Consider the following 27997-nt stretch of genomic DNA (forward strand, 5'->3'; position numbering starts at 1 on the left):
AAAGTGCTTTCTAGGATTTCTTGTGTTAATGGGAAATGACAAAGATAAGTGGAAACTGCAAGACCACAGTAATGGCTGCCAAAGTGCTGCCGGTTGAGATTTGAGAGAGGGCCAGAAGGTTTTTAAGCTGTTGGGAACAGAAAACTGTGACAGATGGAGTTTATTACCAATATTGTGCAAAACAAGCAGCAAGGAAGCAAGTGAGCAAATTTGAAAATAAAGGGTTGTGGCATTCTCATATACATTTGCCAGTGTCCTATCAGAAATACAAATTCAATACTAATAACATTATGGGAGGCAATTCAATCCCAGACTATGAAATAATTGTTTGTGTTACATTTTACTTTTTGCGGCGGCAGTAGGTCAGTCTTACTTGGCCATGGAAAAGAAAGGTCGCGGTTCACGTCCTGATCGTGTGTATAAAGACAGAATGGACAATTGAAAACTGTCCCCCCTAGGGGATCAATAAAGGTTCATCTTCTTCTTCTCTGAGAAGATCATATTGCCAGAATCTTGGAAATTCGCCATCAGGGACATATTCATTTTCAACTTTAGTGCATGATTCATAATAATAAAAATAAAATAATGTCTATGAGCAGGAGAGGATATAGCAGAAAAAACAATGCAACCTCCACCATTTCCAATGACAGAAAAATGCCAGGGACAACTGTGACGTCTGTGAAGTACTGTGTTGAGTTTGCATTTCTTATTTTCTCAAATGATTTGAAAAGGTGTAGGAGGCTCTATCTCTGCAGCTATTCAAATGATCAGAGGAAAGGTCAAACCTGGAATATATTAGATGTTAATTCTGTGATTTTATGAAACAAGTCTTTGTAGGAGGAGATGTTGGAGCTGAGTGTTGTGTGTTGATTGTGGAGATGAGTCATGTGTAGCAGAGGCAGAAAGAAAGCACCAATGTGCCTCAATCTTTCGTCAGAGCAAGTCAAACCTTCCAAAGAAATAAAGGACATCAGCCTGATTCTGTGCTTGTTGCTATCTGTGTACCATCTTTGTGTTTGTAATGCAATACCTTGTGAAATGTACTGCAAAGTGACAACGCTGCTTGGATTTCATGTTTCAAAAGTTTGCGTTTCTATATGCATTGCCCTTTTCTTTGTCTGTTCAACCCACAAGTTGAGCAACACTTCTAAGTTGGGTGCAGGTTAAGAGTTTGGTTTTCCTAAGAGACAAAATGAATAAAAATCTAGTTTCTAACGTTAAGTAGAGACACTTTAATTGCACCGTGCTGCTGCGGTCTAGCATGACTGAGGCTACTTTGGTTTCACAGCGAAGGAGCAGTGGGTGAAGGGTGGAAGCGTCATGTGGTGGATTGTAGTTCCACACATCCCCACGCACGCATACACAAACACACTAGAAGAACCAGACCAATGGCCCATGCTGTGTGTCACATCTTGTGCCAGTGCAGTGAGGTTACCTCTGAAAAGAAACACTGCACTGACTTAGGAAGTCAGTATGTTTAATATTATAAAAACCACACTGGGAACTGGGGGCCGGCGGGCTTATGCAGTAGCATCTGGCGTCACTGTAGATTCCTGCCAGAGCACACATTAGATCAGAATAATTGGCCAGGACAGCAGCGGGAGATGGACAAATGAGAACCTCCTCCTGGGTGACCTGATGGCCGAGGGGATGCTTTAACAACGCTGCTCTGTGTCTGATAAGGAGCTTGTGAATTAAAGAAAACATGAATAATGCTTGAGGGTACGTTAATGTAATTTTAAAGTAATATGAGAAAAAATTATGTCCGTCAATGCATAATCTCCAATAACTAAAGATTACTCTGAAGGTTACTTTATTTGTTATTTAAATCTGAGTCAATAGGTTCAAGAATGTGAATTTGTCCACACAACTTGGACATATCTTTTTCCCCTATGTTGATATTTTAGTAAAAATGTAGGCTCTTAAATGTCCCATCAAAACAGACCTGGATAATTAACTAAGTGCTATGTGCCAACCTACATCCTAAAGAACATCCTACATTTTGTTACATTTCTACAGATGATACCATGCTAAAACAAAAAAACAACAAAACCTGCCCCTTTACGGCCCGTCCACACAGCGGCGTTGGAAAAAGCTTGCCGGCGGGCGTGTCTGAAGCTCGACCAACAACCAATCACATGAATCTCCCGCCCCTGACACACAAGCAGCGGTTTGATTGGCTAGAGCTTGTACTGGCATATGATTTGATTGGCTGACGCTTCCACCGAAAGCTTCAGAAGCTTCAAAAGTTGAACATTGCTCAACTTTTGAGCTCCGCTCTGCTTCCCACAATGCAGTTCGGCGAAAAGTGAATGGGCAGAAGAAGCTTCCAACACCGCTGTGTGGACGGGCCGTTATTGTAGCTCCTCAATGTTTACATCATGATTACACATGCTGTTGAAATAATGTCCCTTGACTTTGTTATAAAAGGTTTTAGATTTTCATTGAAGAACTTGTAATCTGGATTTAGATGAATGCATGAATGCTATGAAGTCAAAATAACGTATTGTTAAAAAATCCTGTTTTGTCTTAAAAGAAAATCAGATTGATAATTCAGGCAGCATTTAAACACAATGAATTTAAACTAACAATGTTGTTTCTACTTAGAGGAATAATGTACTGGTAACGTTGGTTCTTGTGTCACATTTCTGCAATCGTTTTCGGCCTATTTGAATGATCATCTTTGCTTCAGGTCTTCCTTATCAGCCGTTTATCCACTACTTACCTATACTAGTAGCATTATGAAAACTCCATTACATCTAGTGTCCTCCAGTGACGTCCAGCATTGGTAATGTTGCGTTAGGACTACATGCAACCATTGTTTTAAAAAGAAAATGATTTATATAATTTCTCTGTTTCTGTTTCACGAAATCTCAAGTAATATACCCAAAATTAAAAATGGAAGAATTTATTTTTGACTTTCAATACAATGAAATACACAAACAGTTATTGCAAAGGCAGAGATAAATAACTTTGGCATATAGAAATTGAAAACCATCCATAACACAATGGCAATGTAAGATGAGTAAGAATGAAAACGGGAGGCCTATACTACTTTACAGTGACATATGTAGCAACAAAGAAAACATTTTGGACCTACATTTCCCTTTAATTAAACAAATAAATATTGAATATGAACAATCTCAAACATAGCAAGAGTTGCCTGACGTTCCTGAAGCAAGCAGATTTGAGATAAATGAGAAGGGTCGAATGAAGAGTTGAAATGTAACGACCAGCTGATTCTACATGTGCAACTATTATTTTTCTCTTTGAGAATCTTTGGCAGAAAAGGCACAACGGTCGAAAGGAAATGTAAGTGAATTATTTACACATTAAACAGTCTGATTAGCAAGACGCTTTAGCAACACTGTGGCTGCAGATTAAATCTGTGGTGATACAAGAGGGGAGCAAAGGAAAACTGCTCATGAAGAAGGACCGTTCTTCGCCTCAATGATAATAATAGAGGAGCAGAGGGAGTAAGGCAGCTGGAGCCAGCTCGCTTATAGACATAAAAAAAGTATTTGAACAAAGAAGCTCCCATTTTCCATGACACCATCAGCCCACACTAGCTGAACCTTTAAAGAGACCTCAAGAAGAGGAAAAAGCACCTCAATGTTCATATCTCTGAAAAATAAATAGTCTTCAGAGCACAAAGGTAATAGTCCAGATCTGCTCCAGTGAATTGTTGTGTCAGTAAAATGCACTCAAAGCACACTATTGGTATTCCACAGCAGTCAAATCCATTCAGCAGACTTATTAGATTCCAGTCTGTTCTGTTTTATCCAATTAGCGAAAGGACAACAGGATGAAGGGACAATCTTGTTAGCTCCCAGTGGAAGTGGATGAGATACAGAACTTTGCAACAGCTGCAGAGGTTCATTTCGGATGACCTGTGCGATTCTGGTGGCAGCTATTACACGAGTGAGGTCAGTCCCAGTCATCTTTACACACACAGGCACACTCCTCATGGTGCTCCAGGAGGACATCAGTCATGGACTTCTGCAAGCCTTTGACACCGCTTCGATGTTTCAACAGTAGAACCTGTCAAAGAGGAAGATGCTTTAGTAAGCGGCTGGACATCAAACACTTGCACAAAACTATAATTGTCCAAAGAGTTATGACAATGCCAGTGACATCAATTCTGAAATCCCAAACCGTACGTGATATTTCAATTTCATTCATTTAGAAGCCTGAGTTATGAAACTAGAGAGGGAGATGGCAAATCTAACAGCTTAAATAGAGATTAGAGAGAATGTCAAATGTTTGTGAATCATTGCTGCCTGAACTAGCTTGCAGGCTTCGATACATTTCATGGACTCACCACATGTCAGCACGAATGTGCTCAAAAAATGTAATTTTGATGAATGAATTACATTATGCTGTAAATTGTGTGCAATATTGGTTAAAGAATGAAAGTTGGAAAGGCCACACATGTTTTTTTATTGTATATATAAAACCATACATAGGGTAAGCCAGCATACCCAGCCCTGTTCTTTGCTGTCCTCTTGTCATTTTATAATTCAACCTTTACAAATGTTTGCTTCTGAACTGGAATTCCTTGAACAGCTGAACTTGTAAATGTCTGAAAATGTATACAAATGTTCTATGTCCCTCGTATGTCATAAAGTTAGTATTCACCTCATGGTATTTCTTTGTGACCCTGGCAGGAACACACTGACAGTCGAAGCAGCGGTGAGAGCAGCAGGCACAGTTTCCACCACAGCGCTTCACCAGGAGGCAGCTCGGCCAGAAAATGGCATCTGTCCTCTTCAACTCCTCACGCAAGGAAACAGAGAAGTTTCGTGGGGTGCAGCTGTACAGTCGCACTTCCTCCCTCAACAGATTTAGATCAGCTCCTCCTCAAAGACACAGAAAGTACACGATCAAAATAATTTCCCTTTGAAATAATCTTTGCAACTTTCTTAAAGGTCACCTATTATGCAAAATCCACTTTTTCATGTATTTTCTACATCAACATGATTTTGACCACTTGATGATGTCATAACGATGTTTTGGCTTGTGTAACCATTAGCCAATCACCAACCAAGGTAACCCCCCCCCCACCTTATCACCTGAATCTCCTCCTAGAGCACCATTGTGTTCTTTTTAACCAAATATCTCTCAGAGGGGCGTGGGGAGTGGCTCCTTATTTTCATTTAAAGTAACAGACAGAGAATCAGCACTTTTGAAACAGGGCTGAAACAGAGGGGATTATGGGTAATGCTGCAATGATCTGTTTGGTGTTTGGAGCCAAACACTTCAGAGACATGTTTTGTATTTATCTGAGACCTATAACATATTGATGAAAAACAGTATAATAGGGGACCTTTAAATGTTTTGTCTCATGTAATGTCCATTATGATGTATGAGTTTGAAAGTGTCCTACCTCTGGCCTTCTTATTGTGGAGGAAGGATTTCCCCAGCACATGCCACGTTGGTTTGTACAGCTCCTCCATATCCAGCTGCCATCGCTCCGGCTCCAGGAACTTCATGACCTCCTCCACGCTGTCCAGCCCTGCCACAGCCTCTGACAGCTCCTCAACCCCCTGCTGGGACGGGAGGATGACTGCAGGGACTTCGGGCTCTGATACACTCTGCAGCAAGGCAGATGAGATGGATAGAGACGGAAAAGAAAGGTCATTCATTCAGCTAGGCGATTTATCCTTAAAGTTACACAGGATATAATGCTTCATCAACTTTTTATATATAGTTACTCTAAGAGAGAGACATATAATGCTTGTAGGAAAGACACAAACTGTAGCAAAGCCACGTTCTGCTTCAGGGTACTTACATAGCAGACCGTTTTTTATTACATACAAAAGCTTTAACAGGAAAATTACACAGAAGAAACAACTTTGTCAGCAGTGACAAGATGTCCTTATTTTGGCAATGTGAAAAACAGTTGAGATATAAAAAGAAATTCTGCAATGGTTCATTTTAGGTCATGGTAAAAATGTGTTTAAATTGGGTTTCGGCTCATTAAATGCTACAGTGGTTTGGACTTGAGTTGAGTTAACAGAAACCATGACCGTCCAGGCCATCTGGGACCCAATTGAAGCTCTGTGTGTTAAACCTGCTAATGTGTGGAAGGGTTGACTAAAGATTACAGACACACTGATGTTATGGAAAGCATTCACACATTGGCCGATGCACTGAAACACACATTGTTAACTGAATCGGACATTTGAGAAATAGAAAAACTACAATTTATTTATTGTTCAATTCTTGATGTAAACAACTGTCAACTGCCGGGAGACTGTGGGAAATATGTGTGTGCCTGCCTCAGTGAAAAAACGTGTCGAGACAAAAAGGTCATCATGCATCTGAACTCCAACAAGGAATATATGATATCCAAAATAGTGCAATGCATTGAGAGGGCAAATGTGATTTAATGGCAAAAAAAATGAAGTTGTCAAATGTTATCTCAACTCTGTCACCTTCTCTGCTTACTTTGCATTACATAATTTGTCCCTTTAGCTCCCTAAGCGGCAGTATTATTTGTTTTGGAAACCCAGCCCTCCATGCTACAGCGTGCAGTCACAGAGAGAATGATACCTGGGGTGTTGGTCTTCCCACGAAAGAAGAGACTAATCTGTTAAACCTTTCATCCGGCAATGCTGCGTTTGTCCAACGTGTCAGCTCGCTCTAATCTCATGTGACTGACAGGTAGAAGGCAACAATGTGACACTTACAAAAAAAACAAAAAACGTTCAGACATTGAAAACATCCGCTGCTGGAAGCTGCCTCTTTGAGCTTTTGGGGCCGCAGACATGTTAGAAAAGAAGAAATGATACCAATAATCTGAATCTTATAAAATGTTATTTCATGTCACATATTGAAAGGTTATCCATCAAGTGGCTTACACTATTTTATTCCAAAGTGTTTTTCTTTATTAACCACCAGTAGAGCCAAGTATGCCTTTTATGGCCTGCCGAGACACAATTAGCATTGTTGGGATTTTTCCATTGAATAAAACGTGCAAGACATAACAACCAACATTTATTGACAGCAGAGGTCCATGCAATACAGACAAACTTAAGTCCCTTTGTCTTAGCTTTTAAAATAAGATGCCAGTGGTTTGACATGGCTGCACCACAGGCTACAGAAATACAGCTGTGCCACAGATTTGACTCACTAATGAGGCTGCCTTCATAACCACTGAACATATTTTGGTTTATTTGGCACCTTCTTAGGTAAACAGACCAAATGTGAAAATAAAACTCATGGAAAACGGACTGGTCATATGTAAAACCAGTAAATAAGAAAAAAGTTATTTCTCTGAGCAGAGTTTTTCCAGACAACAGAAACAAGTCGTGATTCCTTTTAGTTGAGTGTTGGCGGTGGCTTACAGCGCGGACTGGAAGCCATTAACAGCTTGTGAATGTCGATGGTGCAACACTCCCCCAATTAGCGGCACAGTGAAGAATAGCTTGGCTTCTTTATCTGGAGCTTTCAGAGACACATCAGCATGGTGTTAATAAAGATATAAGTAGCAGATGAGAGCTTAGAGTACTTAAATGGACCACCAACTTGACATGACATGTTTTACACATTAGGAATTGATGAGCACATATGGTATTGGCATAAGCTGAAAAAAGTTGGTTTATACATTTAGATAGATGATTTGACATTTAGATGCATATTGAATGTATTTCAAGATGTAAGATTTTGAGCTATGTAGTGAAAACAATCAAAATACCACAAAAGCTCTACATTTGATGCTGTTTTGCATTAATTAGGCAGTGATGACATGATGTTGAGATGACAGATGTATTTTGGAACCGGGTCGGTCCAGGTCCTGTTGCAGGTATTTTCTTACGGAGAAGGTGTCTGACAACATGAATTATGAATCTATTAGTCTTCTTCATAAAAAATGGTGCACAATAATGTAACGGTGGCCAACACTGTGTAGGCTATTTTAAGGCCTTTTGTTTCTAAGAAATGTTATGTTATGAAATTAGTTGATGTTATGTATTTAGTGATGGTAATCCCTATCTCACATGGTAAGGACAAATGCCTGATTGCTGATTTTGATCAAGAACTCAATTAAAACACTTTATTTTCTATTTCCGCATATAAATAGATATACATGTTTTTATATCTTTGCTAATGTGATTTAAGAGTTCTTAACTGCATTTAGAAAATTACTTTCCTGTTAGCTGCAGTCTATGTTCATTTTTCTTTGTAAATAATAGGCACAATTTAATTTATAATAACATAATGCAATTTAAGCAGATACAAAGGCTGGATTATGCACAGGCAGCTTTTCACAAGATTACAATGTACAACCGTTTTGAAAAGAGGCAACACAGCTTCCAATAGTCAAAAGCTGAATGTTTTGTATTCCTCTTGATGACCTTGGACAGAAAGTGTGAAAGCATTTAATGGACCTGTTATCACTGCCAAACTCTCTGAACCCCCTGCCCCTCAAGAAATAACCTTATTTCCCAGCTCCGATTACTTCATTTTCAGCTCTCTTTGTTCTGACACAGGACAACCACACGCTCCTATTTCTGGTAACTAAAATGACAGGTTCAGCTAACTATGTTGAGATGAGACTTCTGAAATAGCATCTTGGGAGAGCTCTGGGAAACAATATATTCTCCTTCATACGAAGTTGCAAACCACTTCCTTGCACAAGAGAGCTTTAAGTAAGCAACAAGGTCTGTTGTGCGTGAAGAAAGTGTTGTTTACTCTCGCTTGCACCACACTACAATTTAGGTTGGTGTAAAAACAGACCTCAATTTCATAATGCCAACAGCAAGCCTCTCGCATGTCTTTGCCAGTCATATGCTTTATTTCTACTGTCCTTTTTTCCTCAATTCAGGTCGGAGTCTGTAAAACTCACTTCATTCCATTCAAATAAACAAAGCTGGCGGAGCGATCTCCATGCGTAGGTAGCAGCGGGATTTCATTCTGAATTGGGACCTCACAGAGACAGCACTCAACACCCCTCGTGCTCACTTCAACAGACTCCTTCTCTTCTATGTTTTAACAACCTCTTTGCCTTGCTCTTTTATGCTTTTCCCAAAATCTCTTCCTGTGAATTACAGACCGGGTCTTATTTTTCCCCCCCCCTTGCCTTCCATGGAAGTGGTGGGGAGGAATTGTTGCTTGTTTAAATATAAACTAAAGTGCCGGCCCCTGCGTGGCACGGGGTTCCAGTAGCTGCCGGTCGACCACAGAGGAAACAGAGTGCTGCTGTTATAGCGTGCTGCTTCACTGTCAGAGGAAAGTTCAAAGGGAAGGCAGACTGAACGTGCAGAGGCCAAAGCTTCCTCCCCCCCCCCTCATAGTTTCTACACCTTTTAGAGTTGGATTAGAAAGACAAACCCGGTCTCTTATTCCAGTAGAACTTTCTTTCTATAGCAGAAAATCCAAAATCCAAAGCATCCATTGCAGTGTGGGATGTATCATTTTTTATTTTCACATGGTAGGGTTGGGTATCAATGCTTTTATTGGGACCTACCTCTTATGTGTTGAATTTGTATGGAAAACTAGCAAATACAGCTGGATTATTTTATACAGCCCGAATCTTTAGTGACTTTCTTGTGTTTCTTGTGGAGTCCTTTACTTAAAACTAGTTCAAATGTCTGACATGTATACCTGAAAACTATTGTCAAGCCTCCATAAGTTACTCAATGTTCAAGTTCAAGGTTCAAGGCTTTTATTGGTCATAGCTACAGTGTAGTTATGACGATGACAATCTTAGGTCACAGGCTACACAATGTTGTTTTTGATTGATGTTTGCAATTATGTATTGCCTATGTTTGGCTAATATACTTTATTTCTGTATGGAATCATTTTATCATTATTCTTGTCATCAGGGGTTCTTCCTAATTTTGATGTCAAACATGTTTTAGGGGGATTGTCCTTACCTTAATTGATGAGCAGGTGCGGACTGGGACTAAAAATCAGCCCGGGACTCTCGACCGGCCCACTTCGGTACCGCCGGCTGTGCTAGTGACTTATCCGACCGGCCCAATTAGGTACCGCTAGTATATTCCGCTAGTAAATTGTCGACAGGGGGGGCTGCTAGTGACCTATCCGACCGGCCCACATCGTCCGACCGGCCCACTTCAGTACCGGCCTATCGGGATTCGTCCCGAACGTCCCGATGGCCAGTCCGCCACTGTTGATGAGGCTGTTGTATGAGTTATAAAGCCCTTTAATTTGTGCCTTGACATTTTGGAATAGTATTTACTTGATTAACTTCAGGGTGCCAAAACTATGGTAATGAATTAGCACTATGATTGAGACATTTCAAACAATGCAACACATAATAATTAAGGGGGGAAATGTGTATTAAAAAGACAATGCTGAGGAATGTTCCGGCTCAAGACTATGGAGCAGACTGCTGCTTAAATAAAAAGAAAACCAATGAATTGTTCTTTAAATAACACTTTACTCCACGTCAGGGAATTTGAAATCGAACAACTCCTTGTTATAGTGACTTATTGGATTAATCCTTCTCCATTAGATAAAGCAAAGCCTTGCTCATGTATCCAACATCCCAGTCTACTGAGCCTATTGGGGGAAAATATACGGAACAATTCCATGCAATTCAATCATAACATGAAGATTATCCTCAGTGGAGATAGAAAAATAAGTAACCTAGTAAGCAGTCTGCTATAACTAAAAAAAATGTGTTGGCTCTCCCACAAGAAGCTGGTGTGTAAGGACTAACTTTGAACACAGATGTCTTTTGAGAAACACAGCTTTGATACCCAGCATGACACTCAGCATGGTAGTTGTTTTGTGTTTTAAGGGTGACGAAAGCATGCAAGAATAATGTGTATAAAGGATGAGAGAACTAAAAAGCTTTTGAAGCATAAAACACAGTTACAGACAGAATACAAAGTGCCATCAGTGACCTCAGTTGCCTATTTGTGCTTGTCAGATTTCACAGTGCTGCAGGCCATTAGGGATTAATGAGGAGTAGAGATGTTTACTTAAAGCAAGTGAACAGAACTAAGACATGACAGGTTAAAACACGGCAGTCGTCTCTTCAGTTTATCTCAAGGCTTTTGTGTGTGAAAGCATCAGGGACGGAGGGATTGTGTCTGTGTGTGTGGTCTGAAGAGCAGGACAGAAACAGCTTGACAGTGAAAGAGAATGTGGAATAGGGAGAGGCTGGATCGAGACAAAGATGGCAAGAAGTACACAGGCGAAGAAGTCTTTCAGAACATTTGTCATGCATTTTTCACAGTAGTTATGCAAGCCTTTGTTGGAGGCACAACTGATCTGTCTCACTGATTAAAACACAAAGGAAGGAGCCGCATAACTTTCTTTCTTTATGATAAGGTAATCTTGACCTCCTTACGCAAATAGTCTGTGTGTTTTGTAATCCAACCTCATATGTACTGTAGCTGTACGCATAAATATGCACGGGGACATCTTGTATGCAGCTTAAAAAGGCATGAAGTATGTATGGGATTGATGCAACTGTACAAGAACAAAAACTGAATAAAAGCTGATAACCCGGAGAACATGAACTAGATGGCAGGCTGAAAAGTGAAACATGATTTATTTTGAGTCTGATTATCAGGCGAATGTCGAACTGAGGTCAAGTACGAGGGAAGGAACTAAAAGAAAATGCTAATAAGACCATCTTCCTTTAGTGCCATTCACATTTTGTTCTCTTGTAGGCTACCATAGCTGCAATTGTGACTTGAGCTTCCCACTGGTCTTTGCCAAAGCTTTTGATACACTGGAAAGTTTCAGCTTATTGCCAAACATTTAAAGGGAGGAATGGAAACCAAGATACACAAGGGATGGAACTAGCATTTTCTAATCTACAGTATGTTACAGGAGACAAGAGAAATAACAGGACAGAGCAGAAAGAAGAACAGGTTGTTTTGTTACTAAAATATATATGTAAGTCCTACATAAAGAGTCAAATAACATGGGTATCTTTGTGGAGTAGGGTACTGTTAAAACGCATGAAAGGGGATATTACTTCTGAGTTCTCAGTACTGTATGTGATGATAACATATGGGGAAAGTGAGACGGACAGATAGCGGCCTGCCAATTTCCGACAAAGAAAGCACTTCTATCTCTTAATTCCTACTTTCATTTCAGAGGATTGAATGAATCCCCCTGAGGGTCAGAGGACCTCTTTGTGAACGTGAAGCCGTTTTATTTTCTCCATCACAAGCAACACCATCCGGGACACTGACACACCCGTCTGTCAGACTAAATCTAAAGGTACATAGCAGGTTGTCAGGGTATATGGTGTTATATAGAACAGTAATATACAGTATATAAGGTAATTTAACACCTTATATAAAAAGACTAACCCCAGAAAATGAGAAAATTACAGAGATTTCGAGACCATTTGAACCTTAAAGATTGTTTTTCACTGTGTTCTGTGTAACGTTGTGGGACTATACCAGGGTCCAGTATACAACATTTGAATCCTTAAAGGGCAACTCAGACATGATATTAGTGTCTTACTGTAACTGTGCATTTGCAGAGATTGTGGACATTTTCTTTCATCTGCGTTTAAAGGGACCCTATTATGCTCATTTTGTGTAAGATGGTGCAGGTGCCAGATGGTCTGAAGTGCTCAAACATAATTTATCCTTCAACAATGCTTTAAACCTCTTGTACACATAAGCATAAATGGATGATTGAATGTTAAGTCACCAAGTTATGTAACAACAAGCTAATCATTTTAATTGTGCTTGCATGGAGGAGCCTTGCTTACTGGCATGGGAACTCCCTGAAGTTGGCAAAGAAGCAGCTAAGCGCTCAACATCTTAGGTCCCCTATTATACTGTTTTTCATCAATATATAATAGGTCTCAGATATATACAAAACATGTCTCTGAAGTGTTTGGCTCCAAATATCAAACAGATCATTGCAGCATCCCATAATCCCCTCTGTTTCAGCCCTGTTTCCAAAGTGCTGATTCTCAGTCTGTTACTTTAGATGAAAATAAGGAGCCCCTCCCCACGCCCCTCTGAGAGATATTTGGTTAAAAAGAACACAATGGTGCTCGAGGAGGAGATTCAGGTGATAAGGTGGGGGGGGGGTTACTTTGGTTGGTGATTGGCTAATGGTTACGCAAGCCACAAAAATCGTTATGACATCATAAAGTGGTCAAAATCTGATCAGCTCATTTTCAGACAGGTTTTTATATAAATGGATCAGGACAAAAAGAGAGAGAATCTTTTTTCCTGAAACTTTCAGAATCTCTTTACACAGAGGGGACACATGTTGATGTAGAAAAGACATGAAAAAGGGGATTTTGCATAATAGGTGACCTTTAAAATAAAAATTCTTAAACTCCAGACTATTGACACTGTACGTACCACAGGCAGAGGGGAGTAGCGGATGGAGAATCCCGGCTCAGAGGGGAAGTACTCATCAGACATGAAGCGGATCCTGATCTGACTGCCTTTGGAAGTGAGACTAGCTGGAGCCGACTGTGACCCACACCAGCGACCCAGGATGCTCTTCTCGGTCAGGTCCTCTAACTCCACAAAGTCGTACCTGGTGAAGTGAGACACACAAGGTGCAGAAACTGATTAGTTGAGTCTCACCAGACCCTGTTTAAACCTGATATAGACATGCATCATTTGTGGTCTGATCACATGAGGATTGCTCTAATTACGTCTGTGCACAACTGGCATAAGAATGTGTTGCAACAACTCACTTATATATACTGGAAATGATGAAGAAAAATATTAATTGCTTAAGATGTTTGACACTAAATTAAATATCTATGTGGGCCAGGGTTAGCTAATTGCTTTAACTCGCATCGTAGCTAAGTGCTCAGAGTTAATGTAAGGTCCTTCTGGTTAGCAGTGGTGCATTGTATATTTGAAAGGTAAGAACAGATTATTACCTTACTCTCAAACTGTGTTTCAGCATGTTGCCATAATGTTGTTTTCATCAGCCCTGCCTTACCCCTCTGAAGGTGAAATTGTTAATATCAGTAAAGCTGCCCAGGGAAATAAAGTTTAACCTCATTAAAAAGAAGAAAGAAAACAAGTTACGATTACAAGTTGCTAGAGAGTTGTTTCTTATTTACTGCCTACATTAAATGAATAGAAATGAGCTGGATATTGCCAGTGTAGTGAGGACAAATCTCAGGTTGGTTGATAGTGCAGCATAAGCAGCTGCTCTACTGTTGAGCGGTTATTGCTGCTGATGCAGCCTTTTGACAGGCCTATTACACTGATGCTACACGTTGTCATTGAAATATCGTTTTTAATTAAACATTGAGCTCATTTTACTGTATGTTGACTGTGTTGGTCTGTCAATCTCTGTACTTTTACTAATAAACACATTATAAGTTGTTTATTTGCTTAATAGTCACCATGAACCAACAAATTATGAAGGTCATTTGCAAATAATTCTGCAATAATGTACTTTTATCTCAGTCATTTTATTATTTTATATTTCTATTTCCACTTTCAGCAACTCACCCTCAATAACCTGACATTGCCATATTAAATCATGTGATGAGTTTATATATTTATCTGGCTCACAAGCAACCTATTCAATACCTACATAAATAATGATACATTAACAATTCAGTACTGTGAATTTTACTGAACTAAATGCTGATATAAAATAAATTGAGTGAAATATCATCAAAAGCAACATTTTGCTTGAAGTGCGGATCTAACTTTTCGACCCTGCATCAACATGACGGTCTCTCACCTCACTGGCGGCCCTTCAAACCCATAATCCTAGTATATGAAGTGCAGAAGCATATGGCCTTGCTCCAGACTCCGTTGGTGTGCCAAGGCTAACATCGCCCGACCTCAGCACTTAAGACACGCAGTTCACGAGTTCACCCTTTATTATGTAAACCTGTGTGTGGCTGCACTGCATTCAATACAGCCTTGTTTCAGTGACTCTTCACAGTCTGGGATTAATCACTTTGCCATTTGCGTCAACAGGCACGCTAGCCTCTCATTGAGTGCTGCCAATTCGGATATTTGGATTTCTAGGACATTGTTTACATTTTGCACAGGCTTGGCAGATTCAGTTCAGGCTGGTTTCGATAAAACAACATGAGGGACATGAGCGGGACTAAAAATGGATTTTCTGTGATGTTAAATAAACTGAAAGGCAGGAGGGTCGATACATTTACTGACTCTGCTGCGTTTGATTTGGAAAGTTATACTGGAAGTTTGTAGTCTGCACAAATAAACATAAACCATATATTCAGTTTAAATGTACAAATGTTAGAAAACTGCATGAACTATAAAACATTCCTTTATACAAATGCAAACCAGACTGGCATGAAATGGTTTTGGAAAGGGATAAAATATCAGCTCAGCTTCTCTTTGCCTTCTAAATGCAGGTCAATGACGAGGGAAGCTTTCCTCTAAAATCAGCGCTGAGACAGATCCAGAGCTCTGACAGATGGCTTATCAATAATGCAGGAAGCCCTGATCATTACACGTCGCCATGTGTTCAGAATCACCATGTCGAACAGTGGTTTCTCAGACTTACAAATGCACTGACACACATACCAAACTGTACATACAGTCACAGTGAACAGGATCAGAACAACAAAGGAGTCGTATACACTGCTGGCAGATAGGATTACCTTCCTTCACACTGCAAGCAAACTGAGTTTAATATTCACAAAGCTTTCCCCTACAGTTTCTCCTTTTGTATTTTATTAATAGACACAATATCTAGCTCTGACATGATGCAGATTAGCAACACAAACACTGTTTTTTAGTCCTCTTCTTTTAGAGTAAAGACAGAGAGAATAAATGCCTTTCTGAGAACAGTCCTGTCTGTGAGCCGTCAAGCACGACTCTGCTGCCATGCCAACCGGCAAGACCAATCCCTCTCCAATATGCCTCTCCTCCAGTGGATTTGGTAAGAATGCTTTTCATCGCGCAACAGACAAACAGAATTGCAGATGAGCAACTCGACTACACAGCCTCGCTCTCATCTTAGCGAAGGCTTCTCGCTCCAGGCTTGCTAGTAAAGCCGAACACATCTCCTACTGTTTGTTTTATCTCCTGCCATCGCTTTAAATCACCGGACAAAAGATCAGGGTCTTGTTTTCACGCATTATATTGTGCACTGGCACCAGGCTAAGAGCAGTGTATCAATAACTTTGTGTATGAATGTTTTTCTCCGTGACACTGGGGAGATTTTGTGAACATTTAAAAATGTTATCACACATGAAAGATATGCAGACTTGGCCCGAGGCTTTTCAATTTGAGTGTGTGTGTGTGACGGAGAATGTGTATGAGAGAAAAAGAAGGAAAGAGGGTGAGAGAAAAAGACAAGTAAGGAGACGTGTGAATGTGTGTCTGCTTGCGATTGCATGCTGCATTCATCTGTCTGCCAACCCTGCCAAGAGTGTGTATCTTGGGATCTGATCAAAACCTGTTGGGCCTCAGTGTGGGGAGGGAGGGGAAAATGTCAAAGCAGGAGCAGGAGACGTGGCCATGCCTTGCATGACCCTGGAAAAGGATGTTGTTATTGTCTATCGCCCCTCTCCCTCAGGACGCTGACTAGTGCGGTCTTGTAGAGTCAGAACAGCACAAAAGCTGTCAATCTGCACCCACTGTGGAGCTTTCTCTCACGGGGTCTCAACATGAACACTAACCTCATCTGTCAATATACACAGAGCAGGGGGGCTCAAATTACCTGCTCTCACATACTGTTGTCATTACTTCCAGAAACAGGTGTCATATATCCTGGACGGCACCACAATTAACATCAACAAACAATTAAATCAGATGAAAACCCATCTTCAACCAGAATTCAAAGTCAGAATCATAAACACCTCATGTATCAATGTGCTCTTAATGCACACAAACTGTCATTGGAACAGAAGTATACTGATTCTTCCTCTACATTTTCAACAATCCAACATAAACCTGTGAACTGTCATTCCCCTTGTCCTCCATTAGGGGGCTCTCCAGGAATGACTAGCGAGGTCACCCTCCCCCAGTTCTTCTCCACCTCGCAGTGATTGGACTCCTCCATGCTAACCAGTCAGATGTGATATATTGACAGAAGGCACTGAGCATAATGCTCTGAGGGTAAATCGATTCAAGGGACTCGGGATCCCGGTTTAAATTGAATGGCAACAGAGGCAACCCCAGTAATTGAAAGTGGGCTCCTTAATAAAGCAGAGGATGTACAGTATGTGTGAGTTTGGGTTTTATGTGATATCAGTCAGAGGGTGTGGCACGTGTCGTTTAAACAATCACTTGAGTAGCAAAAGATATCAGCTACATCATGTTAAATACGGCAGATCTGAACCTCATAACGGTTTCCTCTGTGAAACAAATCACTGCTGCTGCTGGGTTTTCAATATTCACGAGCTGCCACTGGAGACCAAAGGCAATTTCACAAATGGCCACACTCTGGACTCTAAATCTTTGAGAGTGGACGAGCAGAAAGACAGGACACGTCTTTAACCTGGCCCTACATGCATCTGCCATGCCAACCTGGGAAAGACCCCATTAGATGGGAGCTGGGTTAGCAGAGGACACTGTTAATGAAAAACTGTTCACTGTGATAGATAACTCATGTGTAACAAAGAACAATTTAATTGAGAGAATATAAAAGTGATTATTTTAAATACATATAGGTTGGCACATTTGTTCAGTGAGAAAGACCCTGCTCACATATCATTGGCCTAGAAAGATGGGATAAAGGATGCTAGCATCTTACACAATTATATGACACATTATAATAATATACACACTTCACTTTTAAATAAGTTGACATTGTCTTATTCCTATTGATCAGAAAGTTAGTGAATAGAACACTGATAAGATGAACATCATGTCACAGTCCTGAAAATACAATATATATTCTTGCTTTATATTGTAAGGCAAAATATATATTTTCATATATTATCTTGTATTTAGACACAATTACAAATATACTACTGCATGGTCTTACTTGCATATGCCATCTTCGGGGTCCTCCAGACCGAACCTCTGATCGAAGGTGAGCTGGATCCTCATGTTATTGGGCGCCACTAGTCTCCAGACCAGTTCAGTGTTCCTGGGGTAACGGTGTGGGAAGTCTGGGCTGTGGACCATCCCCTCTCCAGACACTGTGATGATCTTCTCCTGATGGGAATCTTGCACTCCTTTCACACAAATCAGATTGTGTGTTAAGATTTGCATATATTACAGCAGTTTTATTGGTTCAGATGTAATCAGTTAAAACCCCAATACATAATTTAACGAGGTCTTGGTTTGGATAAGAAACTAAGCTTATTATCTGAAACATAAACACGCTAAGCACCTCGCAAAGAGATATGATGCAGTATGATATCTCAAGGTGTCCAATATCAAAGGTGAGACTTCAGAGAAGTAACACCAGATTGACAGTACCGTAATGTTTTATTCAAACTATGACAGTCTTGCCCAACTTTGACATATCTGTCTCCTACTAAAACTTTTTTTTCATACCTACATGTTACAATAAACACTTTATAAGTATACAGAGGGGATGTTCCATTGGGGTTTGTCTTTAATCTTAACATACACAAACACTTGCATACAAAACTAACACAACAAAACAACCTTCAACAGCTCTACAGTATATCTGAGCTTCAACACAAATCTACATACCGTAAATAATTTAAGGGAATTGAAGGTGATTTGTCGTGATTGATTATTTAATCTGGTATTGATTGCATGATTGAAATCAATGAGGAGGCAACAACCTCATGCAAAGGAGCCAGGATCTGCAGCGGAGTCACACTCAGGACTAAACCCAAGAGGTTAAGGGTTAGATATGGGTAGTGAACAATGTGACAGCAAAAATAGCCACAAAGCCCAAAATAGGAACGCATAAGTGTGTCTTCCAGAAGAAACCATGCTTAACTGAACTTCTTTACTATCATACAATGCTATATTTCTCCTTATTAATGTATGTATATTTCCTGTACAAATTGAAAAGATGAGTGTAATGCAGAGATCTTCAAAGGGAACGCTGCCTGATGGATTTCACCAAGCTCCTCTCATTAGGCCATTAAGGCCCATAGGGACCAGTGACTGCAGGATTTAATCACAGTGATGAAGCTATAAGGTCCCCCGGGGCCCCATCAGCAGACACACTGATACTTCCACCTGAGCCTCACAACCACTGCATGTCAACACCCTGAAGCCGTGCTGATCGCAGGACTGTTTTCATGAGATTAAATATTTAGTTTGTTGTGTTTTAAAGGGGACCTATCATGCAAAATGCACTTTTGTACGTCTTTTCTACATGAATATGTGTCCCCGGTGTTCCAGGGAACTCACCAAGTGTCAGAAAACACAACCCTCTCTATTTTCCTCCATACCCAAATCTCAAAAAAAGGGGCTGCAACGGATCTGATGAAAACTGATCCAGATTTGAACACTGTCCTGACGTCAGGACGGTGGCGCTACGGCTATTGGGCCAACTCCACCAATCAGGAGGAGACAGCCACGGCCATTGCCGTTTGAAAGCGCTGGAGACGGTGCTGTTCTCACAGAATCAGCCCTTGCAAAAACAGAGCTAAAAAATGTCAAATTGAGCAAAATGAGGCATGGCTAAAATGCATGATCTGTTTGGTATTTTGAAAAAAATATATATAAATATGCCTTATATAGGTATGGTCCTACACTATATTATTCAAATATAGCATGATAGGTCCACTTTAAGCAATCAAAATCCATACAAAATAGCATCAATATATAATTTCCTAAATCATTTATGATCTCATGTCTCTTTCATGTGAATTGCAACACAGTCTTAAATTGAAGATTGAACTTATTGTCATTACGTAGTACAGGTACTATGTAACAAAATGGTTTCTCTGCATTTGACCCATCCTAGTGTTAGGAGCAGTGGGCTGCCATTATGTCCGGCGCCCGGGGAGCAGTGTAGGGAACGGTGCCTTGCTTGGGGACACCTCGGTAGCACTTGGTCTTTCCGGGACTTGAACTGGTGACCTTCCAGTTGCCAAGCCAAGTCCCGATGGACTTCGCCACAACCGCCCTGTATAATACTTATAAATACTATACATATTCATAAGGAGGCGTGTGGCGCAGTGGATAGAGCCTTGGTGTTGGGATCAGGGGGTCACTGGTTCAAACCCCACTGCAGTCAGCATGTCGTTGTATCCCTGGGCAAGACATTTCACCCCAAATTGCTCCTGTGGGGATTGCCCACAGTATTGAGTATGTAAGTCGCTTTGGATAAAGCGTCTAATGAGTAACATGTAATATTCTAAAATATAACAACAATCTTACTCAGTCTTTAGCAAAGCTTTACGAGAGCACTTGAAGTAGGAGGAAACAAGCTAATCTTTGTCATAAAAATCAGTTCTGTAAGATATTCCTCACTTCATTAAATTAAATATATTAGTTAACTGCTTATTTTGTCAGACTACAAAGTCTTGTTTTCTATTTCTAAGTATTCTATTTAAGATTGCATTTTGGTGGGAGGCACGTTTTGTTAATGCAGTCATTTTGACATGTACAGCTTCAACTCTCAAAATATTATATTGCTGTACTGTAGCTACATTTGACACGGCATATTCATAGTTTGCCACAACATTTGTAAAAATAAATACAAAAATAAATGAATTGAAATGCACTACAGAGGACAGTCGTTAAGGCGACAAAACCTTGCAATTATTTTTAGAATAAAGTATTTTAAATTCCACATGTTGCATTTGTTATCGCTCTGGTAGACTAGCATAATTGCCACAACAGTATACTCAGCATGCTGTTTTCTGTTTCAGTCTCAGAGATTACATTTATAAACTGATCCCATCACCATTCTAATATAAATGTGTACAATTTGAACTGTATTTATTTTTATACCACTGATGATCACTCAGTATTCATAAACTGATCCAATATGTCTCGCCGTCAGAAAAGGAACCAGCAGCTTCGGCGCTTCGGAGAGAGAGTGTGACGCTGGGAGTTTGTTAGTGCATTAAACGGATGAGTAACCATTTCCCCAGTGTAACCTGTTGGACACATTTATATTTGGAACACATTTTGAGCTTGATTACTCTTTATTCTGCCATAAATGTGATTTAAAGATGTGATTCATACCTAGAGGCTGATTAATTCTGAGGGTATTTGCTTGCAATAGAAACAAAAACACAGACAAGTTAAGTTTGTGCCATGTTCTCATGGTCACTGAGTTTCTCAAAAAAGCTCCAGGGACAACAAGCCGGTCTGAAGGAGTGGTCACTGAGAGCAAGTGAGATAAAAACAACCGTGATAGGGTACTGTCTGTATTCACCATCTTTTAAAATCAGTCACATTAAGAATTGTAAGCTAGCCCCCTGCTGCTACACCTACATGTTTTCCATGTAGCACATTAAGGGAAGGCTGTGGCTCAGTGGGTTGCTGCTCAGTGGGTTAGTGTGCTGATCTTCAAATCAGAGGATAGCAAGTTCGAGTCCTACTACAGTCAGCATGTCGTTGTGTCCCTGGGCAAGACACTTCACCCCAAATTGTTCCTGTGGGGATTGTCCACAGTACTGAATGTGTGTAAGTCGCTTTGGATAAAAGTAATTAAGTGTGATTTATAGGTCATTCTTAAAACAATGGCCTTCATTCAGCTGTTATCTCTTAAATCTTAAATGTATTAACAGATGTTTTATTATAAGCTTACTATAAGTAAAGGCGCCATCGACACTTCATAAGGGTAGGTGTTTTAATTTCTCCAAAATAAGAGATAACAGATTAGAGTACATACATTGTAGATTTTTGCTTTATTGTTTTATATTTCCAAACACTATGTTTTTACTTGTAATGTTACAGGAACAGAGGCTTTTAGGGCTTTCCAGTGTTACATACATGGCTGGTTAAAAAGAGAACATTGCTGCAGGATTTGGAAAGGCAATTAAAAAAAGATACAGCCCTCCAATTTCATTAAAAGCTGAATATAACTACAGCCCCACTACTTCAACATTCAATTACAAAGCTGGACAGGCCTGCTGTGTGCCTTGACGTTGGCTAAGCTGTTATAGGGATGGGTTTAGCAATGGACCTATTAATAAGTCAATTAATATCTACATAATAGTGGTACAAATGTGCTTTCCAGAACGCAATAATACTTTTCATAACCTAAAACCAAAATGTATATGACATCAGTCACTTTTGTTTAGGATTCCCTTTTAATGATGTGTTTTCTTAATGACATAAAAGAGTCCAATCTCTTTTGTGATCTAATAAAAAACAACATTTTTATCAAGATGTAACTTGATGACATACAGGGTCTCTGTCCTGGCTAAGCAGATGAAACAACAATGACACTTTCTTTTTCTGAAAACAATTACATCAGATTGCAGATATCCCTCTGAAGTTTTCATTTGGCTTTGGTGGTGTGCCAGGTGGGAACAGATTGAATGACAGTGTGCCAGATGCAAAGAAAAGCAAAGCGCAGGCACGGCTCCTCAATGAACGGGCTCTTTCATAACTGTGAGAAGAGTTTGCCCTCAAGTACAAACTGCCTCGCCAAATATGGGCCACCTTCTTCAGGCCAAAATATTTTGATAATACAAACACTCTGTCAGCTTTTATATATCTAGACTGAATACAATGCCACCTTAAGCTATTTCATCATGGGGTTATTGTCAACATGATCAAACTAATATCATTTCATGTTTGCCCCTGCAGTCATTAATATCTGATTTATTTGCATAAACTACTGAACATATTGAGGATTACCGTCTTTGGTGCAAGTAGCTGCAATACAGTAGGTGTGATTGACTGTTTTTATATCCATTTGCTGGCTCAGGAGGAAAACAAGCCGATAGCTTTCATGCTATTTAAGCTTGGTCCTCCATCACTATGACATGTTTTTAATTACATCCCCATTAAAGCTCCAACATACGGACTCATAAAGTGCATAATGAATAATTTGAAAGAAAGGTGATTTTTGTTATGCATGAGTCCAGATTTACTGTAGAGCTTGTTTGATAGTAGGTGTATACTATATGGTATTAATACAACTGGCCAAAAAACCCAACTCAAATCTATTTGCACAATCATGTCTGCTTTTAAAGGCTTTTAAGGCTTTCTCTGTTAAATGATGACTGGAATGCAAACTTGATTAAGACTGTAATTAACCCTCCTGTTGTGTTCGTTTCCCCCCCCCTTACTTTGGTGTTCGCGGTCAAATTTGACCGGTCCTGTTTTAACTGCTATTACATTAACACAAAAACCATTAATCATCACCAAATTTCATTTAACACCCTTTCAAACTGTAAATAATGTATCAGACTACTGGTATACATGAACAACTGCAGTAAATATACAAAGAACAGACATGTATTGCATGTGCCAGGTGTGATCGATGAGGGGGGATGGGCACATAAGGGGGGGGGGAAACATATCTAGTGTATGTGTGTGTGTGTGTGTGTGTGTGTGTGTGTGTGTGTGTGTGTGTGTGTGTGTGTGTGTGTGTGTGTGTGTGTGTGTGTGTGTGTGTGTGTGTGTGTGTGTGTGTGTGTGTGTTGGTGTTTGTGTGTGTGTTATCTGATCCGGATGGTTACTAATTCCATTTCTTTATGGCGGTCATTTTTGACCGGGAACACCATGGGTGTTACAAAGTTGACTAAATCATCCAAAATGCAATGAAAGTGGTGATCAGCCATTTTACATGTTCAAATGTCTACTGTGAAGGATATCATAAAGCCTTAATGCAATTGAATGTAAAACAAAAAAGTTATGATTGATGAAAGTAGTAAATCGGTCAGATTTGACCCGAAGACAACAGGAGGGTTAAGAGGAGAATGTGAAAGGAAAATCTGAGCTTGCTGTTGCAGAGAAAGGGGGAAAACAGAAGAAATGACCTGGACATTTAAAGCATTATGTCCTGAAAAGATATTCTAGAGATCTGCATGGATGAAATCAGGCCTAATCCAAAAACTCTGCAAATATCCTGCCTAATCCTTACACAGTCATCACAGGTAATAGCAGAAGGTGGGGGAACAATGTTTCTGCATTCCTCTTCGGTTCAGGTCTTTGTGCATGAAGCTCAAGAATGAAATATCCCAGTGATTGTTCGCTTTGGATCTTTTGTCCGCTTGCATCAAAGCAGAAACTCCTTAAGAGAGTGCTCTCTCAGAGTACATCGGCTACAAACCAACAATTCATCCAGATCTACAAGGTCACAAACCAACCTCCTTTCTTTTTTCCTGAAGCCTTTATCTTGGTTATAAACAATACTGTCTTTTATCCGTCGCTCTGTTCAACCTTCCTCTTGATATCCTCCCTGTCTGATTTACCTTTTGAGCACTGTAAAATGTGGACTTGGGTGTAACATTGACTTGAAAATGACCTCACTTTCGGGGTTAACCAATGTCACCTAATGATCAGAGTAGCGGTCCCCCAGAGTGAATTACCTCAAACATGACTTTTCCTTGACCTACTTTTTTCCTCTGTGAGGAAAGTAGAACCGACTATTAAGGGAGGAAGTGACTCTGAATAAATAGGAGCCTATACAGTGCAGCCATTGTGCTTTGTTCACACGTTAGTGGGTGAACCGTTCATGCTGTTAAACATTAACCTTTCCCCTGCCAGAACAAAACTGGAGCGCATATGCAGAAACCGTGGAGACGTGAACACCGCTGCATTAGAGCACACAAGCACTGAGACTATATTAATACCACTGCTAGTGATGATAAAAGAAATACAAGAGGTCAACGTAGTAATAAACTAATGAATATACAGAAGACTGCACATTGATTGTACAATATTGTATATTTGTACTCCTGTGCAATGCCTTTATAACTTTCTGCTGCTCTATCACAATCATTTCACAATTTGGCATCAATATATCCACTTTCATATCCATATTTTAGTACAGTGGCTACAGTAAATACACTTAACCAAACCCCTACCCCCTCACACACACTCAGAAAGGTACAAACACACACATATAGACACACGTGCAGGCCTACCCAGATGCATTAATAAATGTTAGAAGCCTTCAAGCAACGATTAACTAATGAGAGCTGCCCCCTTTGTCCAGACTGCTGCATGTTTCTCATACAAATGGAGAGGTAGGAATGAGAAACATTCATTCTGGCTTCTGTTAGGCTCACTAAATTCATCTTTCCTCACAGGATATCATTACAGTGTCTCACTACATCGGCCCCCTTAGCTTTGGAGTTTATGTGGTGGTCATACTGCATGATATAGTACATATAACTATGCCTTTCTTCTTAAAAAACGTCTGGCAGTGGCTTACCACTATTCAGCCTTGAGAAAGCAATAAATATCTCTGCCTCCTTCAAATATGAGGTCAGACAAGATACGTTTAAAGGAGTACGGCCTTTATTTTCAGCTTCAATTGGTTCTGAAGAAAATTAAATTCTTAAAAAATGTGTTAAACTTCTCAGGGCCAAATCAGATTTGAATGGAATGCGCTTCCATGGGGGTTATATATTCTCAGTAATATGGCAAAATGTTATTTTCACACATTATGGGCTAAAGATTGGTTCAGTTCTACTCTGTGTTTTCCCAGCAGCCTCATGCATCATGGATAACCGTTCACGACAGCTATTTCCTGTCAGATTATCGACAGCCGAGGTACTGTGACACTAAATCCAGGTTGTTTTTAATTACAGGACTGTTACCTTCACATCAAAATGAATGTGAGGCCCTGAGCAATAGAGTTGAAGCAGATTTGGTGAGGTGATGAAACTGCACCTAACAAAGAATTCCTTTTTTTTTTTTTAAATGCTCGATGCAATCACTCCGACATCTGTTGCTTATTAGGACGGTGCAGTGGTTACTACAGGTGCAGTAAATTCCCTTCCCTGCTTAGGATATTTATTGCTTTTTGGTTTACAGTCGGCCGGGCAAAAAAGGGTCTGTAACACGCCATGGGAATCTTTCATACCATTAAGAAATAATTTGGCTGCGTGGGACCCTTCTGTAGAGATTTAATCTGCCAGGCACATGCTTTGTGAGCTGTGCGGAAGAGGAAGAGGAAGAAGGCGGGAAAGTTTGACACCCAAATTCCCTGCACAGGTCGGTGAAACAAGGGCAGAAAGAGAGCAGCAAAACCTGAGGACTCTTGTCTCAGCCATCTTATTATTGTCGATCACGTGTATGTTTAATATATAATACCAGATAATACCAGAATGATATTACAATTCGCAAACATTTGCCCTTGCCTTTTGATCCAAACGTCAGCTGTCTATAAATAAATACAGTTTGATTGACAGCAAGATTATTACTCAGTCTTTTGTATTCCCACATATGACTGGCCCAGTGATTAGATGCCATCTCAAGGCAAACTATCACAGATCCCTGTGTCCACCTGAAACTGCAAATAATGAAAAATATTATTTTTCTCCACTAAAGAAATAAATAACGATGCTAATGATGTATATATACATATATACATATATGTTAATATATAATTAACAGTCACTATTGGCTCGCTTGGAGTGAAGCATCACTGTCATCAGCCAAGTTACATTTTGAGTTTATCAGTTGTTGACGAGTAGATGTCCATCTATACTCAGTATTATTTTCTCTTCAGGTAATCTTTAATCAGAATCTTTATTTTTCTGGTGTTCAAGGCATGCCAAATGTGTCTTGACATATCCAGCAGAGCTTTCAGACATGCGGTGACAAGGATTGAGTGTGCAAGTGTAGTTTGGCCAAAAACCTCTAGGGGGCTCCACCAATCCTAACTGTGTATCACCCACAACTGATCCAATGAACATATTGCAAATATTGTTCAGCATTCAAGGTTTAGGGAAATAAACAAACAATCCTTTCTTTGCTTCACCTCAAGAGAGAAAGGTAGGTTTGCGTGCCGGAGGAGATGACTCTTTGTCTGTGTGTTGAGACCAATGACAAGCATGTTAAGAGATAAGATCATGACAGAAAGACTTGTGAAGATATTTTAAGACAAACAGTAGCTGCTCTTGGGCAAGCTGTTTCTTCTGTAAGTTTTTACACTGAAAAAACGAGAGGAGAAATGTAAATCTTGCCTTTTCTGACCACAATACAGCGCCCTCTTCTGTCACTTTTTTAACCTCTTAAACATGAAGTCATGTCCTCAACAGGTGGACAAATATGACCCGTGAAAGCCCTTTAAGTGTGAGGGTCAAAGGTCACAAGAAATGTAATCAGTCCCAGCACCGAGAGCACTGAGCCTCTTGCTTTCACTGTGTGGTAATATAATAATGTGATACTTTATTGATCCCTGCAGTGAAATGCTCCATTTGCATGCCTCTCTATCTACAGGGAGGCCAGCCCAGAGACCCATCAGGGGGGGGGGGGGGGGGGCAGCTGGTAGTGACCTGCATGGTCAGAAACACTTTAGCAGGGCAGATAATTACCAGCAGGGGTGCTGCGCTACAATCTGACTTAAGGGTGGTCTTTCTTTAAGGCTGAGGTCAACCTGAGCGAGTGGGCAGGAGGGAAATCAGTTGACACCTGCTGCAGAGGCAAAGCAAAACATCTGCACGTCATATCGGATAACCTAACCTGATACTACTACAAGTATGCATGTGTGTGTGTGTGTGTGTGTGTGTGTGTGTGTGTGTGTGTGTGTGTGTGTGTGTGTGTGTGTGTGTGTGTGCACACTGTCATTTTCTCTCTACAGCTGTCCCACAGAAAATCCATATATGCTTCCATTGGACATATTATTGAGGAATATTAAAAATGGATCTCTAAGGTATGTTATTTCATAGAATATAAATCAACTCCAGGAATTACTATTCAAAAGTGTACAACACGTGAATCACTTTTTTGTTAACTGCTATAAACAAATAGTGTGATTGTGTAAAGTAATTGTCCACCTTCAGCAGGATACATCACATTTGGATGTGCTGGAGGAAATCTAGGTAAAAAAACATTTAACTAATCCCAACTCACCTAAAACATGTCTGATTTGTATTGTGTGATTCATATAACAGCCCTAAACCTGTACCTAGTTGCTAGACAAACAATTAAACACACACCAACATCCGGTTAATTCATCCATTAAAAATAGCCGGTGTTGAGCAACATGAGAAGCCCTGGAG

At 40.1% G+C, this 27997-nt stretch overlaps 1 protein-coding gene across 2 annotated transcripts in view; it reads right to left on the reverse strand.

The window, feature by feature from the left end:
• Positions 1–2892: 2892 nt before the first annotated feature.
• Positions 2893–27997, reverse strand: part of pdgfc (platelet derived growth factor c) — a 44233-nt gene continuing 19128 nt past the window's right edge. The window contains exons 2-6 of one of the 2 annotated variants that reach the window (XM_034140758.1): positions 17905–18097; positions 13317–13497; positions 5387–5594; positions 4639–4859; positions 2893–4041 (exon numbers count right to left, since the gene is read on the reverse strand). In XM_034140758.1, the coding sequence (XP_033996649.1) occupies positions 3928–4041; positions 4639–4859; positions 5387–5594; positions 13317–13497; positions 17905–18097 (917 nt within the window). In that variant the 3' untranslated portion in view covers positions 2893–3927. The remainder of the gene's footprint in view (positions 4042–4638; positions 4860–5386; positions 5595–13316; positions 13498–17904; positions 18098–27997) is intronic. The other variant, XM_034140768.1, reaches the window with a different exon arrangement.

Source organism: Trematomus bernacchii, unplaced genomic scaffold (assembly GCF_902827165.1).
Source record: "Trematomus bernacchii unplaced genomic scaffold, fTreBer1.1, whole genome shotgun sequence".
In the NCBI taxonomy this organism is placed as follows: domain Eukaryota; kingdom Metazoa; phylum Chordata; class Actinopteri; order Perciformes; family Nototheniidae; genus Trematomus; species Trematomus bernacchii.